The sequence below is a fragment of the Manis javanica genome, chromosome 4 (assembly GCF_040802235.1).
Source record: "Manis javanica isolate MJ-LG chromosome 4, MJ_LKY, whole genome shotgun sequence".
Classification (NCBI taxonomy): Eukaryota; Metazoa; Chordata; class Mammalia; order Pholidota; family Manidae; genus Manis; species Manis javanica.
Genome location: NC_133159.1, coordinates 43,692,418 through 43,711,838, shown reverse-complemented (window position 1 = coordinate 43,711,838; position 19,421 = coordinate 43,692,418). Strand labels below are relative to the sequence as shown.

Here is a 19,421-nt window from a genome sequence, read left to right as displayed (position 1 = left end):
TACACTTTGGGTTCTTGCGAAGCTCTCAGCAAGTAGAAGCCAGGGAGGCCCCCTGGAGGAGTTGTCTTGTATGGGAAAACTCAGCATTATTGTCCGCTTGAACTCCTCCTTCTCCCACCTTCCACCTCAGTCTCTCCACTGCCTCTCAGTTCTGTTCAGAGTTTGGGGAAAGAGAAAAGCCCACATCCCAACAAAGGTCAAAATCCTCAGACTAGATCCTTTTTTATCTGCCTTCTACATAGCCTTTGCCCAAGTGGGTAATGAATTGAAAAGACCATAAAGTCTGCTTTTTCTAAACCTACCTGTTGGTCTCTTGTTGAGAAGGTAGACTGGGAAGAGAACACTTTTTCGTAGCCTAATAAGACCCAGGGCAGCAGATTCTGTGCCTCCTCATGGAGGCCACCATGTCTGTCGTCTTTGCAGAGGCAAACATTTTCCCCAACATGGGGCCCCATTCTCTGCTCCTGAAAATGTGCTATTGCATATGGTCTCAGGGACAGAGTTAGGGACGCAGAGCTCCAGGCTGAGTAGAGGTGGCAGAGGTGCAGAGAACAGAGCTTTGGCTGGATGTGGGGGGAAATCCCCTGGCAGTGGTAGACTTCTGGCTCCATGGAAGAAAAGCTCTCTCTGCTGACAGAGCTCCCAGTACAGAGCAGGAGCCTGGTCAGCAGGTGACCAGGGCTGGGAGAGGAGCTTCATGTGGCTTCCTGCCCTGTAGAGGATGCTGATCTGTACTTCTGCCTAAGCCGAGTGTGGTGGGATTTTTCTCTGTGGGTGACTGGCTGGCCTGGGCTGGAGTTCCCTTGTCTTTAGCAGTCTGAACCCTGGCTCCAAGTCAGAGGAGAGACTTCTGAGCTGCTACGCCCTCCCCAGGCTCCCCAGCCCACCCCACCCTGTTCCCCACAGGCTAGAGAGGTTACTGGGGCTGGGCGGGGGCCTCCCTGCCCAGCCGCACTTCCTGGCCTTCCTGTGAATGGGCACTGGCATTGGGGCTGACTTTGCCACAGTCCCTCACTCAGGGACTAGTCACCGGAATCCATGGGGAGCTTCTAAGGGAGGTAGAAGTGAGGTACACACCCTGGCCCTCTGAATCTTGGGGGCCCAGGTGGCCTAACCCAGGGCAGAGAGACCCCTTGGCATGGCAGGCAGAGCCCTCCAGACCTGGGTTTGAGTGTTAGCCCTTAGTAAGGACTGCCGGCGATTGAGGCTCACTGCGGGTATCAGACTCTCTTGGGTGCTTTACATAGATTTTCTATCATCAGTCATCAAGTCAGCCACTGATACCCTCCCGAGGCTGATGGGGGCACCGGTGTGGGGCGCCTGCCCCAAGTTACAGTGGGTGTTACCAGGGAGGGCCACGAAGGACCAGGAGCGGGAAGGCACTCCCTTCCTGCCAAGAGCTGGGAAACCAGTAGAAGGCCCTTTGCCCCCTCTTGGCAACTAGACCTCACCCTTGAACCCTTCTCCTGCATTCTTTTTATTTTTCTTTTTTTGGGGGGTTGGCTTCAAATTATCTTATTTTGTTTACATTGCACCCAAGTTGCATTGTACAAAAGACTTGCAGGTGCAAATATGTCCCGTCTTTATTAACTTCCCCTCCCTTTTTAATTTATGTGATTTCAATTTTCCTTCCCTGTACTGTTAATTAGGGGACCCTCTAATCAGTGCCATTATCACAGTGGTATTCATGTTTAGGAAAGCCGCTAAACAAATGCTTGCAAAATTGCTAAATGGCTAATTAATGTCTGTTAATTAAGAAAATTGCTCATGGTAACAAACCATGCCGTTGCTGGCAGCCGCTAGAAAGACACACACTTGTTGAAATTAGTAGCATGGCAGGTAGGGGAACATCTGCTCTGTGGAGCTTTCCGGAAGTGAGCAGCCCCTTGCTCGACCAAGAAACTCCAGGCCTGTCCTCATTGGCCCCCCCAGATTCTTGTACGGCTGCCTCCGTCTTCCTCTGCACACCTCTTCTCTGTGTCTCTGTGCCCACCGGCTTGTGCCCACCCCTCCGCCCCTCCCCAGCTCTGGGCTCTGTTTCCTGAGCAGGCGGGAGGTAGGGCAGCCTGGTTTTGAGGCATAAGACTGAGGAGGAAAACCCTATCTTTGACTCTGAAAGGTTCTTTCTCCCTCTCTTTTTAAATACCCAGCCCCTATGTATGTTTTGATTTTTTCTCAAAAGCAACTTCCAAGGGTCATGGCATAATCTTGGGTGGAGAAGAGTAAATGAGGGCACGCTCCTCATCTCCAGCAACAGTGTCCAGCTCCAGATGTCCTGAGTGGACAGGAAGGTTCTGCCAAGCTAGACTTTTCATGCTCTTCAACCCACAGTAGGCAACACATTCAACATTGTGAACCAGTGTATACACATATGTGCATATTTACAAATGAAATGGAAGTTAATGAAAAATATTTGCCTTAAAACACACAAAGCTGTTTGACGTTTTCTATTCTATTTTTTATTCTGTTCCAGGATTTTAAAAAAAGCCAATGGTTCAACCCACTAAATTCATTTCACTACCACTAAAGGGTCGCAACCCACAGTTTGACCAACTCTGTGGTTTAAGTGAATACATTTGCCCACTTTTGTGAGGGGAGTCAAGTCAGCATAGCCCAGGGCTTTGGGGGTCATCTGGGAACCATAGGTGGCTCACCACCAACTTGAGCAGAAAGCCCAGCCCTTCCACCCACCCGCCCAGCAGCCCGCAGCCCTGTCCCCCTGCTCTTCTGCACATACCAGCTTGAGCTCTGGGCTTGGACCCAGCAAGCTTCTCATCCTGATTCTGCCATCTACCAGCTGTGTGGCTGTAGCCAAGTGCTCTCATCCCTTGAGACTCAGTTTCCTCATCAGTAAAAGTAGGAATGAGAAACCCCACCTCACCAGCCCATTTTCAAGTGGTGAATTAAAGACCTGCACTGAGTGTAATGCCCCCCACACTCGGTAACTGTCTCTTCCTTCCATTCCCCCATTTGTTGTGTCTCTGGCACCACCTCACTCCTGTCTGTTCTTGTTTGTCCACCAGGCCCCCTCCCCTTGGTAGACTGGTTTCTGGGTACCCTCCGCCTGTCTCTGTGCCCACAGGATGGGGGCCCCTGGAGGGCAGGGCTTCCCCTGACTCTCCCCGTGCCCATGAGCGGCACTTGGGCTGTGCCAAGTGGGGCTGGTGCCCGTGCTCTCTCCGAGCCTACCCCCACCAGCGTATTTGACATGGCAAACTCTGCTCCAATGGTAGATGATGCCTGGGCCCCCCTGCTCCTGCGTGCTTTGACAAAGGAGCTTGATTTGATTTTTCATTCCTGTGAATCCCCCGTGAGTGTGTTCATCAGCTTCTCTCCCTCCCGCTCGCCGCGTACACCGTTGAGCCAGCGACCTCAGCAGCAGCTCGCACCTCCCCGCCAACCAGAGTCCGCCGCCCGCACGCCCGCCGCCTGCCCCTCGTTTTGGTTTAATTTTTGTTCTTTTAAGCTTCTGCGCTTCTCCATGTGCTGTGATCTATAACCTGCCTCTACTGTCTGGCCTCACAGGGTCCTCCGGGGTCACAGCCCTCGCCGCACGCACAGCCTCCACCTCACAATCCCAGCAGCATGATGGGACCCCACAGTCAGGTAAAAGCACTGTGGCCCGCCTGCCCGCCCGGGGTCATGGGGCACCAGGAGGACAGAGCCAGCAGAGGAAAAACAAAAATCAAAATGTGCTCTAGCCATTGCCTTCGAGTCTTCATGGACAAATGAAATTAAAAAAAAAAATTTTTTTTTCTTTAAAGATAGTCTTCATTCCTTGGACACCAACCCCAGCTTAGATATGGAACCAAAAGACAAGAAAAAAAATATTTCTGTGACCTTGTCAGTGGCCTCTGCGTTTTTGTTTTTTCCTCTCACTTTTGGTTTGGTTTTTGAGTTTGTAACCATTTGTTTGTAATTGAAGCTGCATCCCTAGCCTTTCCTTTGTGCACTCTCACTGCTGAGAAAGCTTTCTTGCCCATTCCCCCGCATTAAATTAGGGAGCCCGCTGCCCCCTTACCGTTTTCATTGTTTCCCTCCTTCAATCCTCATTCCCCTTCCCCACCCCCTTTGTCAGTGGTTTCTGTGTGCGTGCGTGTGTGTGTGGTGCATGTGTGCATGTGTGTCCAGTGTTGTCTGCACACCCTAAAAATGTGATGTGTAAGTCCCTTTCTGATTCTTCTGTTTGCCCTTACTGAGAGCAGAGGTGTCCTCCCTTGCCCTGCATTGATGTAACTGCTCTTCTGCATCCTATTCAAAGCCCCAACTGCTGCCCTTCCACCCAAAGTAGATCTCTGCGAACAAATGTGGAGTCAGGAGTCACATATGTTGTGCGCACCTATTGTTCCCTCTGTCCAAAGGAAGTTTTGCCCGGAGGGAAGAGGCTACCAGGAAAAAAGAGAGTTTAAAAGATCACTAGTTGTAACAAAACTGGACTTTGTGGAGTGGAGTGCATTTGTGTTTGTCACTGTGCAGTAGCACAGGCTATCATTGAACTAATTCCCTGTAATTGCAGCCTTTTATGTCACCACGATATGCAGGCGGCCCCAGGCCCCCAATCAGAATGGGAAACCAGGTACTGTACCTTTTCATGTTCTCTCTCCCTTCACTCGGCCACCATTGACCCCAGTTGGACTTTGACTCAAATAGAAATTCAGGGGAAGGATTGGGAAGTGGAAGACAGGTTTTAACGTGGAGGGTATCTGCACGCAGGTCCCCAGAGAGGGGGCCCTATGTCCACTCTGTGCCCATGGGACAGCTCTCCTTCCAGCATTCCACCCGCCTCCCCGGATGGGCTTTTGGGGAGCCAGTTCCGGAGCTCGGAGGGCGGCAGAAGCAGCCAGGGTGGGAATGCAGGGTTTCAGCTATTCTAGAGGAGGTGGTGATGCCCTCGCCCCTCCCTTCCAGCCCCTTCTTGGAAAAGGGTCTTCCTCCTTAATGAAGTTAATTGACAATGTGCATTTTTTCCTGGAAGCTTTTGAGAATTGCCAAGGCTGGTAAATATAATCCTGCTATTAAGAGGAGAAATGGCCCGTAGGAATGCTTAGATCAGGAGCCTGGATGCAGCAGAGCAGGACATTTGTGAGTTTTTAAGCAATGTCTGCCTACTTCCCAGACCCAGCTCAAAACAAGAAAGGATTTGTTCATGTAATTAGAAAAGTGGTCTGCTTAAGGAAAGGGCTTTTCAGCCTGGGGTTGTGTGCCTTATGCTGGCCCATTAGGGTTGGCAATTCTAGGTGGTCTGGAGAAATCAGCCCCTACACTACCCTCCCTGGTTCAGCCCATCCAGGGCTGGGAGGGAAGCTGGAGAGGTAAAGATGAGTATCCTCTTCTGAGCATAATCAGATTTAAAAGACACTTTAAAGAAACATCAGGGAAATTTATTTTCATGCCAAAGTATTTTTTATACATAGTTGTCAGTGTGACCTTGCAAAAGCCCTTCACAAAGTCTGGCATCGATGCGAGTGCTTCCAGCCCCTGTTGCCTTTGGAGCTGGAGAGTTCAGTCACCAGCTAGACTGGCCTCCTCTGAGCATGATTCCCTCCGTTCCCAAGGCTCGGCAGGAAGGCCTCTGAGTGAGACAACACGGGGACTATGGACAGGGCTCATAACCAAGGGCCTCTGATTTTGAAATTAAATTGCTTATCAGTTTTTAATTACGTTTTTCTCCAAAAGTTTTTTGTTTCCTATTTTCTCTGACATAAAGGGGACAGATTTGGACGAGAACTAGAGACCCAATTTTTTGAGCCAGGAGGGACTCTTGAATACATCACAGAAGAGGACACCGGGTCGGAGTTGGGGAGTGACTTTGCAGTCTTCCAGGGAACAGGGCTTAAGTCAGTCACCCACTCCAGGCCCAGTGCTGCCTGCTCTCTGCCTCCCTCCATTCAGTGTGGTAAAAATGCTGCCCCCGCCTTAGCTTTTAGCTGGTCACCAAGTGGCCTCCTTTGATATGAATCACATGGGCCCTGGAAGCAACTTTGCCTCCTGCCTTTCCAGGGGCTCTCCTTGGCCTGAATTGGCCCCCGCCTCAGGAGAGAACAGATGCTTCCTTAGCATAATTGCTGCCTTTCCTCCAGCAGTTAAAGGACACGAGAAGAGACATGTATGTTTCTGTTTATCAAGTTCGCATTAATAAATACCCAAGAGAGCAAGTGGACCGTACATCCTTCACCTGTACCTCATGTTACAAACCACTTGTCCCAGTCTCCCTGCTGCCCCCCACTGGCTATCTACACTAATTTTCTGGTTTCCTGTGAACTCCGGGAAGTTTTTCTCCTCCCAGAGGGATGTTGCGCTCGCCCAGGTATTGCCCGGGTGGCTTCTTGAAGAGTACCTCAGTTGGGGCTGCCCATTGGACAGAAGCCTCTGTACCACTCCGTTAGCTCAGCCTCCCCCTGGCCCCCAAGCCCCATGGCAGGTGCAGGAAGCACAGGCAGCAGGACTTGCTCAGGCTCACATGAACTCCCAGGTTAGGGCAATGAGAAGGGCGCTTGGGGCACAAGAAGCTAAAGGTCGCTGAGCTGGCCCTAAAGCTTTGGACGGCCATCTCCCACCTACCTCCCAGGGGGCTGGAAGTTTGGGGCCATGGATAAAGCATTGCTGTTTTTCAAGCAGGAGTGGGTGGGTAGGTGTTCAGTGGGGCTCAGCTCTGGGTTGAGGAGTGGAAGATTGGAATCCAGGGTTGTCAGGCAGCCCTCCCATACATGTGCCAGCGAAATCCCCGCCATGGTGACTGACTCGGGTAGGCAGCTGAGGGACCTGGTGTTTGTCCGTTCCCTGCGCTGACACTTCCTCCTTCCAGGAGCCCGTGGGACAGCCCCAGAGTATGTGACTCCAGCAGGCTCGAGTGCGTGCACAGCACGTGCTTATAGTCGCACACACTAGCTGGTGGTTTCCTTTCTTACATCTGCGGGCTCCACCCTTCCCACTGCAAGACCCTTGTACCTCAATCATTGTACACCTTCCATTCCTTGTAGAGGAGGCCCAGCCTGCCCCATCTCAGGGTCGCCCCAGTGAGGGAAGGAAAGAGTGATGCCCAGGCCCTCTCTAGGAAGCCCAGCTGCGCTCCTGAGTCCTGAAACAGGGGTAGGGACATAAGGAGGTATTTTCTACAAAAACTGATGGCCAACACCAGGCTAACTGGAGAGGGGGCAATTGCCCCACTCTGTCAGCTGCTCCATCAAGTTTGAATGGGTGCACTCCATGGCCTGGGGGGATCCCCCATCCACCTCAATATCCTGGGATCCCCCAAACCAGACAGCCTTAGAGGCAGGCCTTCCCGTGTCCTCTCAGACTCATGTAACCAAGTTCTAGAAATATTCTAAGCTCCCAGGTGGGCAGCCACAAATCAGTCATGTGACTGAGAGCTTAGGGACTCAGGGAGAGGAAGCAGGGATGGAAGAAAGCAAGCTGTCTGAGCAGCTCAAACCGAGGGGCTAGAGAGAGAGAGAGAAACTCGCAGCACCCCAGCATCAGGGACCTGCCTGCTAGACATGCACACACACCCCATTCTGAAGCCAGGGAAAACAGTGAGGACTTGTTCCTTCACTTCCACCACCTCATTCCAAAACCAGTTTGTAGTTCACCATTGATCCAAAGGCAGACCAGCTCCACTCAGCCATCGCCATAGCAGAGGGCAGGACTGGGGGTCCCTGTCACACGTGCCCAGTCCCCTGCAGATAAGAGAGGGTGATAAGCTTCTACAAAGGCATGGATGGGCCCATGTACTCCTGAGGCGTGGGGTTCTGGAAGCAGCTGTCCCCCACCCCAGCTCTGCTGCTCTGTTTTTGCAGATTGCAGCTGAAAGAACTTCAGCCACCCAGAAACCCCTTTTCATAGGCTCTCACAGTGGGTGTGCCAAGTGCGCATTCAGGAAACCCGCAGCACCCTGCCCCTGTCTGCACCTTCTTAATGGCCGTCCCACCAGCACCTGCTGCCATGCAGCAGGCTTTGGGGAGCAGGTTCTCACTCAGCATCCCAATCATCCCTCTCCAAGAGGCTGCCTCTTCACCCCTGGGTTCAGAAGGTGACATTTCATGTAGTGAAAGAAGACAGAGTGAGGAGTCTTAAGTACTCATCCTGGCTCTGCCAGTAGGTGACCAGTGACTGTTGGGTCTCTGGGCCTCAGTTCCCCCATCTAAATCTCAGAGGCCACTCCCTCCCCTGCTTTCCTTTAAAAATGACCTCCTGTAGTGATAGGATGCTAGCTAGTGGGTCTTGGTCCTCACAGGTGGGAGGTGGGGTTAAAATGAGCTACATCTCTGTGAGGCAAAGGACAGATGGGTTTGGCCTAAACTGCAGTGGCCGGCATTTAGGTGGTAAGGGGGAGGGGTGTGCTGCCTGGGAGGGGCATGTGACAGGTGGCACAGCCAGAATATGACTGGGCTTTGGCAGATAACACACACCCACAAAGATAGCAGGGTGGGGTGATGGTTCCTGCCCACCATTGCTGCAGTTGAGAACCGGTTGGCCCTGACCCCTGCTCCCGGGGTCTTCTTTTAGTCAGCAGGTGGCAGGAATGCCCCCAGGGAGCCCACGAGTGGCCCACAGGTCGGGTGAGAGCAGGTGATCTCCCTCTGCCCCCCTGCCCCCCCAGCTGCGGGCGCAGCTGCTCAGCCGGCCTCTCACATCTCTTTCAGCCTCCGGGAGGAGTTCCTGGGACACAGCCACTGCTGCCCAATTCCATGGATCCCACCCGACAACAAGGTAGAGAGGGCGGGGCGGGGCTGCGTGGCCGGTCGGGAGGGCCTCCTCCTCCATCTGCCTCTGGCTCCTCACTGCTCACCTACTCTCCCTCCAGGACACCCCAACATGGGAGGATCAATGCAGAGAATGAACCCTCCCCGAGGCATGGGGCCCATGGGGCCCGGCCCACAGGTAACCACCTGTCTGTCTGTCCATCTCCCTCGCCATCTGTTTGCACGCGCCTGCTCTCCTCTTTCCATAGTTTGTCAGTCTTTTCACACTACTCAGCTTGCAGCGCGGGGGCACAGGGGGTGGTATGACAGGTTTTTCTCTGTCCATGTACAGCCAGGAGCAGCCCCACTCTGCACATGGCAGACAGAGTGGAGGGACTCCCAGGGAGGAAGGGCATCTGGGGGTTTTGAGTTGGCAGTTCCCTCCGCGGAAGGGTTTTAGGGATTTGGAAGGCAGGGGTCTGGTGCCTGAGTAGTGGTGTGGGTCTTCCACCAATCCCAAAGCCTCCCATCATGGGTGGTGGACTTGAGCTGGCTTAATGGTCACAATAAAGGCTGGACTCATGAGTGGTTGTCCTAGCTCTGCTGAAAACTCTTCGTTTGTCTGTCCTTGGATGAATCCCTTTGACCTCGACCTTAGTTCCCCACCTGTCCATGGGGGTGAGCCTAGTCCATGGTTCTCAGCAATACGAGCCCCAGTGAGAGGAGGCAGCTGGCCGGGGCCCCAAACACCCACTGTCATCCAGAACTTTTGCCGGTTTCATAGACCAGGTTCCTGCCTGAGATTTCTTTTGAACAGAGGGCCTCCACTGCCCAAAAGGAGAGTTAGAAACCTCTGGAAGAAATTATTTCAAGTGCCCTGTCTACCTCTTCAGTTATAACACAGTGGTTGATGCTTGTGACCCGGCTCCACACCCCACAGGCACCAGGTTCACAGGCCCAGCAGGCAGGGGTCTGACAGGCCACTCCTGTACAGCCTTGTCACAGCTGGCTCCCACTGTTCAGACTGTGTGACTGTGGCTCTGCTCCCTGCAGTAGCTGGGGCACAGAGCTTGCTGTGTTCTGCCCTCCTTGAAAATTCTCTGGATTCTGAATATGTAAAAGAAGCTAGGCATCTGAAGAAGGAGACTGGAGCTTCACAGGGAGAATAGGAGGGTTTGGGACAAGAGTGTTCCTTCCCTTCTTACCTGCCCTGTCTGGAAGCCTACTTGTCTCTCCCATCCTCCTGAAGATGTTTGGATTCTCTGGGCCCTTCTCCAGGTTTCTGGTTCCTGTGGGATGGAGCCGTGCCCCTGCTCAAACACAGTGCATCCCCTTTGTAGGGAGAGCTGTTTGCGCACTCCCCACAGTCATCTGCTGTGTCTGGAGTTGTATTTACAGCACACCCAGCCTGCTGCTTTCTGTCTGTGGTGGCTGCAACATCTGTGGCGTTGAAAGATTTTAGGGAGGTCTTGTCATCCATTAGCCCTGTAATCCTAAAAGGAAGCAAGCCCACACCAATTGCAGCCCCAGTTTTCCTTTTTTTTTTTTTTAAATTAAATCCTCAAAGCTTGTGTTTTCACCAGCTCCTTTCAAGTCAGAGTGGCCCCTTCCTGCCCTGCAGCTAGCTGTCTTGAGCTGACCTCTGCAGGGTGACTGGGCCCAGAAACCTGTGGGAGGGGTGGCAGGGTCTCCAAGCAATATTTCCTCTCAAGTCAGGAACTTTGAGACCCTTCCACTGCTCATTACAGATACTCTTGCGTAGCAGTCGGCGGTGGCCTAGACTTGCGGAATGTCCTGGGGGGATACAAGAGGATGGAGTGTGAGGCAGGAAACCTTCATTCCCACAGCACTGAGCATTCTTATTGCACTTCCAGCCTCCCTGCACCCCCCACCCGGACACAGGGTTCCTGGTGGAGTAGTAGCTATACCTGTAACACAGGAAGGAGACAGGCATCTTCCTTGAGGGGTCCTGGGAGGAGGCAGCCGACATTCTTGATGTGATGCTTGGCATGGTGTAGACTCTTAATAAGCAATTTATGTTTTCCAACTTAGGGGCTCAAAACCAGTGTTCAGGGTTACTTGAGTTTCGTGATTGCTGTGAGCTTTTCACAAATGTTTTCAGGCAAAGGCCATTAATAGCTTGTTAAGCCTATAGTCATACTGAGGTACTAGAAGCTGGGAGTGGATATTGTCAGACTGTCTGAGAGTAGTATTCCAGAGTTTCTGGGGTCTTGTCATGTCACTGTCTTTGACCAGGAGTCTGGCACGTTGTTATGGCATGCTTTAATGTCCTGGAAGCCACCGTCTTGCTACAAGGGCCAGCTGGGCCCCACGTGGCTCTCTGGGCCTCTCCAAGCTATGTACTTGCGTGGAGTGCTCCCTTAGGCCCTGAGAGGGGTGCCCAGAGCAGAGGGAGGTGCTAGCCCAGGATGTGGCTCACTGACCTTCTCCACCTCACTAACCTCAGGGGCTCTGAAATTCTCTTTGCTATTTATTTATAATTTTGTCAATAGCGAGACCCTACAGTACTTTTTCCTACCTCTGGGTAGGGTGCAGTATTAAATCCCACGGCCAAGCCTCCCTCAGGGCAACCCAGAATGTCTGTACCAGCCCTTTACCGGGGACAGAAAGGCCTGGCCTTGTGTGGAACAGGGCCTAGGCAATGTTGGGGTGTGGGATGGATTGGAGGTTCTGGGCCAGTCAAGGAGAGCACTGCAGAGCCTGAAAGTTTCAGATGCCAAGGCCAAGGGTGGGGAAAGGGCAGACGTCCCCCAGTGCTACTCCCCACCCCCTTTTTCTGTGTCCCCTGAGGGTGCTACCCTGGTCACTCTCAGTGGACAGGAGAAGGACAGACTCAGAACTTAGTGCTGGAAAACCACGATTCTGGTCGTGGCTCAGCCTGACTGGGTCTCCATCCCCTCATGTGCAAAGTGGACAGCCAGGCGATAACCTCATAGCTCACTGTGCGCAAAGCAGTAGCTGCATAGCACCTCAAAGTGCTCCACGGATCCCACTCCCTCCCTGGAATTCAGGCCTGCGCTCTTAGGAAAGCCCTTCAGGCAGCTTTCAGGAAGCACCACTGAGTGTACAGTGCTGTGCTGAGACCAGGTACGAAATGGGGAAACCATCAGCCTGTTATCCAAGTGGGAAGGGAAGAAGATTCCTGGTGGTAGTGGCCACTGCAGAACCTGCTGAGCAAAGACCAGTATGATCTAATCTGTTTTGCAGGTTTCAGACCAAAACAGAGTGACACTGCATTTTGTGGGGGGAAGACACTTTAGCCTAAATGTCACGAAAGAACTAGCATACCGGGCATCACCCTGCCTTTGCCCACAGTGCCTCAGATTTTCCTGTGTTTTTATGAAATGGCCAGCACCAAAAGGGGGTAGTATTTCCACTTAATTGTATTCTCTCTCTAAGAATTGTGTGTATGTCAGCGTCAGGTCAGAAACTTTAGCTGAGTCTCTCAAAAGTGCATCTTATTAGAATGAGGCTGAGACTGTGGGGACGTCTGGCCAGGCTCCCATGGAGAGGACTCAGAGGCCCTGGGGCGCTGTGCCTCAGACCCCACGGATACCAGGATACTGATCCCCAGCGCTTGTGGTGTTCAGGTCGGGGATGGAGTCAGCACGAGAGTCAGATCGCCAACCTGGCTTGTCTGAATTTGAGAAAATTACAATGAAGGATAACCCGTGATCCCTAGGGACGATCCTGTGGCTCCTGGAGGAAACTGCCTCCCCCTGCCATTTCAGGACAGCAAGCTCAGCCTTTTGAGCAGAGACCCCAGAAAGAGATGGAAGGATCATTAGCCTGGTCAGAGAAGCCAGGGACTGGGTGAGGCACTTTCCCAGGTGGCCTTTTGGAGACCTCTCCCAGCAATGGCTGGCCAGGCCTCCTCGTGATGAGGAGTGGGTGGAGGACAGGCCTGGGAAACTGCCTCCACAGCCTGAAGACCCCTTTTTGACAGATCTGTCCCAAAGACTGGAATGTTTTCTCCTTGTTTAAGGTGAAGGTAGTGTGTGGTGGGCCACAGGCAGGCAGCACCAAGAAAGAGGCCCTCTGACAAGGAGCAGCAGAAACTGTGCCAGGCCGGTGCCTTCCCGTGGCACTGCAGACCCTGCACAAGGTGCAGAGCTGAGACCGAGCACCCAGCAGGGGTCCCTTCATTGTCCTTGACCAAATCAACCTCCTGCTGTCCAAGGCCTGGGGCACCCAAGTGGGGATGAGAATGAGGGCCGTGGGAAGACAGACCCCCATGCAAATGGCTGGCTGCATGGCTGCTCAGAGGGCTCCTCCTCTTGTCCCCAGCTGCCCCTGTCCCTATGGAGTAGTGCTGATGGCAGAGGAAAGGGCAGCATGTGGCTAGTGGTCACACCTTGCAACCAGTGCTGTAGGCAGGCAGGTGCTGGGAGAAGAGGAACCATTCCTGCTGAGTCTGAAACCATTGTCCCAAGCCTTCTGCCCTCTGAAAAGGCTGGTGTTCTTGATGTGAAAACTTTCCCCTCAAACCCAACTGTTAGCGTTATTGACTTGCCGTTTGGCCTTTGGCAACTCTTTGGCCTCTGTGCCTCTAGCTTGTTATCTGTGAAATGGGGAGGTATGAGTGGCCCTCCAGAGTCTGTGCCTGTATAGGAGGGAGGACCTGGTGGGCACACTCCTTCCTGGGAGGTAGCCATGCCAACTGTTTGGGAGGCTCCTGAAAGGGGGGTAGGGCTAGAAATAGCCAGTGGTGCCCCGTAGCCTCCTGTGCAGAGCTGCATGTCTTTCAGGAGTGAGCACCTGCTTGCCCTTCCCTCACCCTCCTCTGGGCTGCAGCAGCCAGGGCTTCCGCCAGCCCCCCTGGCCAACCTTCCCCTCCACCTCGATGCAGGCTGCTCTCCTGGGTGGAAAAGGCAGCGAGATGCAATGCCACCCCTGGAAGGGATAGCACAGTGGATCGGGAAGACCTCGCTAATCAGTTCGGCTGTCTGCAGTGGAAGAGTAGGCTGCCTGCGGAGGCAGCAGCTTTCTGTTCTGGAGGCGTGGCCGTGAGGCTGAGATTTGTACAGGGGATTTAGTAGCTGCACGTGGGACTCAGAAAGGGCCTTTCAGACCCGAGATCCTGTGACGCTTAAGGCAGCATTAAGGGATTTGGCGTTAGACCTGCTGCTGACATCCTAAATCAGTGCCCACCTCCGAGAGCTGACAGAGACTTCACAGCCATCATTGCGTCTGATCCTCACAGGGCCCTGGAAGGCTGGGGGCTCTGTGTCCCCATTTTGTGGATGAGGTAGCACAGAAGAGGGGTTGTAGCTCTGAAGCCAGAGCGAGGCTTCGGGGCCTCCATCCCAGCTGTGCTGTGCACGCAGCTGCATGAGGAGCTGTCACTCTGCTTCTGCGCCTCAGTTTTTTCATCTTTAAAGTGGAGATAGTAATAGGGTTGTTGTGATGATTTAAAAATGCAGATGATAACAAGCAGGTAGCACAGCCTGGCGTGGAGGGATCATTACTGTTACCTGTGCAGTTGCCCAGAGTCACCTGCAAGTAGTAAAGAGGGCCTGGCCCAGGCACTCAGCCCTGAGCAGGTATGGGGCATGCGGAGCTATGGAGGTGCCGGCTCATTCCCAGCCAGCCTGGTGCTGCTCCTGTCACTGTCCACGCCCTGTCTCTCAGGACACCAAGCCCCTCGAGGGGCAGCCAACCCGACAAGTGGCCCCGAGGTTGTGACATTGGGAGACGGTCCATGGCTGAAGAACCAGCCACCAGCCTGCTGTCAGCTCTGGCTCTGAGCCTCCTGTCCACCCCCTTCCCACTCCCTTCTCACCACATGTGTCGGGTAGAGCACAGACCCTGGAGGCTTGAAGATCCAGATTTAAATTTGCTGACTGTGAATTTTTCTCCCCTCAGACCCTCCTTCTCCTCTTCTGTAAAATGGGAATAATACTAGCCTCATTGCTTTGTTATAAGGACCATACCAGAGACTTTAAAATATGCTCTCAGTAATAAAAAGCTAACACTGGCTATTCTTTGCCATCAAAATCCCACCTGCCTTACTTCTTGCAGATTCTCCTACAAAGGCAGAGCTTAAGCTACAACCAGGCTCGGTGTCCTTCCCTTTCACCCACCTCACTCCTTCACTGACTGATTCAGTCTTTGCAGCTGGTGTGTGGAGTGGTGGGGATGGGAGGATCACTAAGATACAGATTCTACTGTGAAAAGGCACTCCGGGAAAGATGGACATGTGGTCACTGTGAGAACCCCGTGTGGTACAGGCTGTGGGGCAGGGAAGTTACAAGGCCCTGTGGGAGTAGCTAGGAGAGAGCAGGTACCCCGAGGGGTGGGGCAGGGAGGGCTTCACAGAGGAGGTGCTGTTCGAGCCGGGTATTAGAGGGTGTGTAGGAGCCTGCCAAGCGGAGAAGGGAGGCAAGGCATTTATTCCTGCAAAGAAAACAGCACTGGAAGGGGGGAGTCGGGGAGCAGCAGTGACAGGAGACAAACCAGGTGAAAGGCCCAGGCTGCCTGGTCCAGGCCCTCTTGTGACCCACACAGCCCTGCCTTGGTTGTACTGAACTGAGCTGAGACTCCCGTGAGTCTCCATATTGCATGTAGAATGAAGCGGTAATCTCCGAGCATAGAAATGGAGTCTCCTGCTCCTGCAGCACTGAGCCTATTGAAGGCCCCGCATGCTGACACCTGAATCAGGCAACTTGACCCAGAGCTTAGGGGTGTGTGGACAACCCAAACCTGGGGCAAGGTGGGGTATCTGTACATGCGGGGCTTTGGGGGCAGCCATGGGACAGGCCTTTCAGAAGTATTCCTTCCCCCGCTGCATTCAGGCGCAGCCCCTCAGCCTGCCAGCAGTGTGTTCTCCCTCAAAGTTTCTAAGGTGGGCGCCATCACCGAGCCCACCCCTTTCACCCACCAGGGACCCGAGGGAAAGTGCCGACCGGGGTCACGAGCCCAGATGGGAGCAGCTTGCTGGGCATCCATATGCTTTGAGAACCATTCTGAGGCTCCTGAAGATGCGTTTAAAGTTGTGACTGTCCCTCTGTGCTGGCTTGTCATTGTCCTGTCATTTGGTTCCCACCTCCCCCACTTTTTTAAACAAATGTGTATTTTTCCTCATCAGATCCTTTCCGCAGACTAACCCTCTCACTTATATTCTGTTTGTTTTTCCTCCCTCTTCTCTCTCCGGTTCCCTTTCTCCTTCTCATAGACTGACCCTTGGTTATCGTTGCAGAATTACGGCAGCGGCATGAGACCACCACCCAGCTCCCTTGGCCCCGCTATGCCCGGCATTAACATGTAAGGCAAAAATGACCCTGCTGGCGGCTCAGAGCCCCTGGCTTTCCCCACCCTCCACTGGCCCCCCAAAAGACTCGCTATCATAGTAATTACTGGCACCTCTCTGAACCTCAGTCTCATCATCAGTGAAATGAGGATGTCGATGATACTGATGATGAGAGCTCACAGTGTCAGTTCTTGCCAGGCACGGTTCTGAGCTTGCTATATGAATTGGCTCACCTAACCTTCTTAATAACCCTAAGAGGTGGTGGTTACTACCCCCCACTTACAGACGAGGAAGCTCAGGCACAGAGAGGGGCTATGTGCACAGGCCCACATAGCTCTACGTGGCAGGGTCAAGGTGTGAGCCCTGTACAAGTGACCACGAGTGCTTCAGTGCTTCCTGACCTCTTCGCAGTGATAGACCCCTATGAGAATCCGTGGATTCCCTTCCTAGGAAAATGCATGTGCCAAGGAATTGTATATACTTCACAAATTTTACACACACTTTATAGGAGCTGACAGATTTCTATCCATGGAAGTACCCACTACTGTCCAAGAACAGGATGGTCTCTAAGTCCCTAGGACTCTATAAAAGGCTTCCTGTTAGTGATTTCCACCCTCCCCTCCTGCCCCTGCTGGCACCACCCCCATGGAGTTCACAGCACCTTTTTCATTGTCTCCATCTCTCTTTCCCTCCCTCTCTCAGGGGCCCGGGAGCCGGCAGACCCTGGCCCAATCCTAACAGTGCTAACTCAGTGAGTACCCAGGTTGGGTGAGGTGGTGTTTGCCAGGATGGGGGCTCTAGGGTACAGCATGGTTCCTGTCCCCATGTTGGAGGTGTCATGCGGAGGGGGATGCAGCAGGACTCCACCTGATACTTCCAGGGAGAAGCCCACCTGTACGTGGAGGCTTGGGAGTGACACCTGGGGGCCATCAGGGGCTTGACGCCTGCCCAGCCACAGCCTAGCAGCTCTCCAGTGTGAGCTGAGTGCCTGGCTTAGAGAGCATCGTCCACACAGAGGCTCCTGCCGACCTCCGTTCCCTGGCAGCAACTGGCTCCCAGCACAGTGAGGGAGGAGCTGGGAAGGGCCTCAGCCCACACAGTCTGCGGCAGAAGGCCCAAAGGGTGGGACGAGCCCTTACTTCCTGCCCATTCAAATGGAGGGTCTCCCATGCCATGGTCCCCCTAGCCTCCAGCCAAGGCTCTTGGGATAAGTCAGTTCAGTGTAGGAACTGGACTTTACTCACACCCCTGGCCCTCTTAAGGAAACTAACTGGGTAGCTCGGTGGGTCCCACAGCCTTTCCCATCAAGAGTGGGGTTGTGTCCCCAGGTGGATTTGGAAGCCAAAGGGTGCTGCCCATTGGAGCAAGTGACTCTGACATGTGACTTCCCCACCTCTTGTTTCTAGATTCCGTACTCCTCCTCATCACCTGGTACCTATGTGGTAAGTATGTGCGGGTTTGGGGCATTGCATGTGAGCCACTTGTGCCTGAGTGCACAAGAGAACTGGTCAACGGTCCCTGTCTCTCTCCCTTTCAAAACACGTTCCAAGCCTAGGTTCCAAACTGCTAGAACTTGGTGTCAGCATTCAGGTGTCTATGCCTTCTGTGGTCCAGAAGTCCCCAGACAAAACCCTGAGTTTGGGCTCACCATCTAGGGGACTGACCGGCGGGCTGGTTGGCTTCCACTGCAGGCTTCTGGTGTCACATATGGCCACGAGTGTAAGCACAGACTGTCACACACACACCCACATCTGCCTCTAGGTTTAGAACACAGGTCCAGTTCTCCCAAGGCTTAAACATGTGGGCTCTGCTTGAGCTCTGGAGCTTTAGCGAGAGTTGAATACCGGGCTAGGCCCCAGGTGAGCCCTTGCTGCTGATGTGGCTAGAGCTTGGTGGCCTCTCCCAACGTGTGTCATTGCCATGAGTGTCTAATGTCAGTTTGTATCTCCAGGGACCCCCTGGTGGTGGCGGCCCCCCAGGAACACCCATCATGCCTAGCCCTGCAGGTAAGTGGGCTTGGGGAGGGGTGCTACTGGAAGAGTAGGGAATCCTAGAGGGCCCAGGTGCAGAGCCAAAGCTTACCAGCCACTCTTCTTTAGTAGCACATACACCATCAGGGATCTTGGCATCAGGAATCTAGTGGGGTGGAGGCCCCTTGGTGCCACCAACCCAGCATGTGGCACAGGCCAGGTCACACCTCATCTCTGGTTACAGGACAGGGCAGAGCAGAGAGATCCAGGAATTGAGGGGTCTCGCTGCCCTCAGCTCTCAGTGGTCAGAGAACACTGTCCTAGTTGTGCATTTCTCTAGATGACTGAAAAGGGGGTTGGGGGCTCTGGCCTCCAGGAACCAGAACTCTATAGCATGATGCCTTTTGAGTTTCCAGAGCCCTTGGCTTCTCTGTATAGGAGATTTCTTCCCCCTTTTTCTTTAATCAGAAGAAGGCATACGTGCACACATGGGCATGGACATGTGCATGCATGCACACACACGCACACCATCACAATTGTGTTTCTTTTCCAGCTAAGAGTAGCATACCATCAACTAGGAGGAATTCAACATACAAATAATCTTTAGCCACCCCAAAAAATAAAAAGTGAGAGGTAGTTGGATTTCTGCCTGAGAAATACGGTGACTGCCCCTGATATAGACATGCTAGTTGATTTCCTAGGGAGACTTTTCTGGCTGATGTGGGGAGACAGGGGGCTCCCTCTCTGCCACCCCTCCTCAGCACCCCACAGCTAGGGAAGCTGTTCAGATGCAGGGGTGGAGCCGGTGGCAGCCCTGACATTCTGGCTCCTGCTCCAGCGCCCTCCTTCTGCTGCTGCATTTTTATGAGCTGCGTGACCTACATTCAGACTGGGTCACGTTAAACCACTCCATATGTTAATGCATCTCCAGCCCCATCCCTGCCTCTCCCTTCTGCCCCATCAGCTTGGCAGGGTGGCTCCTGGGTGTTCTGTGGCGTTTCTCTTTCCCCAGTTTGATTAAGACTGCTGAGCAGGGTTGGGGGGAGAGCACGGGTGGTGGGCTGGCTGCCCCTGCACTGTCCCAGGCAGTGTCTGGAGATCAGATTTGGTTTGGGGAGGGGAGTCGAGAATTTAATCCTGTAATGCCCCTTTGCCGTGTCCACATTACTGTCCAGACGCCCTGAAATTCTTCGTTTCAGGGTTGAGTAGTTTTCACAGTTGAATTTTCTGTGATTAAAAACTTTGTGAATCTTCATTAAATACAAATTAGCCAGAAAATGGTGGTACTTAGAGGAGATTTTAAGTGATAAAATACAAAAGAATGAGTTCAAGTGCCATGAGTTTGTTTTAATTAAGAAATGGATTAATCACCCCGACTTGCGGGTTTCCACTGTTCTCCAGATTCAACAAATTCCAGTGACAACATCTACACAATGATTAATCCGGTGCCGCCTGGAGGCAGCCGGTCCAACGTAAGTCTGCTTTCTAATAATTTACATA

The 19,421-nt window shown here is 53.2% G+C and overlaps 1 protein-coding gene across 6 annotated transcripts in view; it reads left to right on the top strand.

Annotated features, from left to right (window-relative positions):
• The window catches only part of SSBP3 (single stranded DNA binding protein 3), a 156,486-nt gene that overhangs the window by 127,532 nt on the left and 9,533 nt on the right, over positions 1–19,421 (top strand). The window contains exons 6-14 of one of the 6 annotated variants that reach the window (XM_037021891.2): positions 3,526–3,606; positions 4,517–4,576; positions 8,643–8,709; positions 8,804–8,880; positions 15,877–15,965; positions 16,654–16,702; positions 17,358–17,393; positions 17,903–17,957; positions 19,323–19,393. In XM_037021891.2, the coding sequence (XP_036877786.1) occupies positions 3,526–3,606; positions 4,517–4,576; positions 8,643–8,709; positions 8,804–8,880; positions 15,877–15,965; positions 16,654–16,702; positions 17,358–17,393; positions 17,903–17,957; positions 19,323–19,393 (585 nt within the window). The remainder of the gene's footprint in view (positions 1–3,525; positions 3,607–4,516; positions 4,577–8,642; positions 8,710–8,803; positions 8,881–15,876; positions 15,966–16,653; positions 16,703–17,357; positions 17,394–17,902; positions 17,958–19,322; positions 19,394–19,421) is intronic. The other 5 variants (XM_037021892.2, XM_037021896.2, XM_037021895.2 and 2 more) reach the window with 5 other exon arrangements.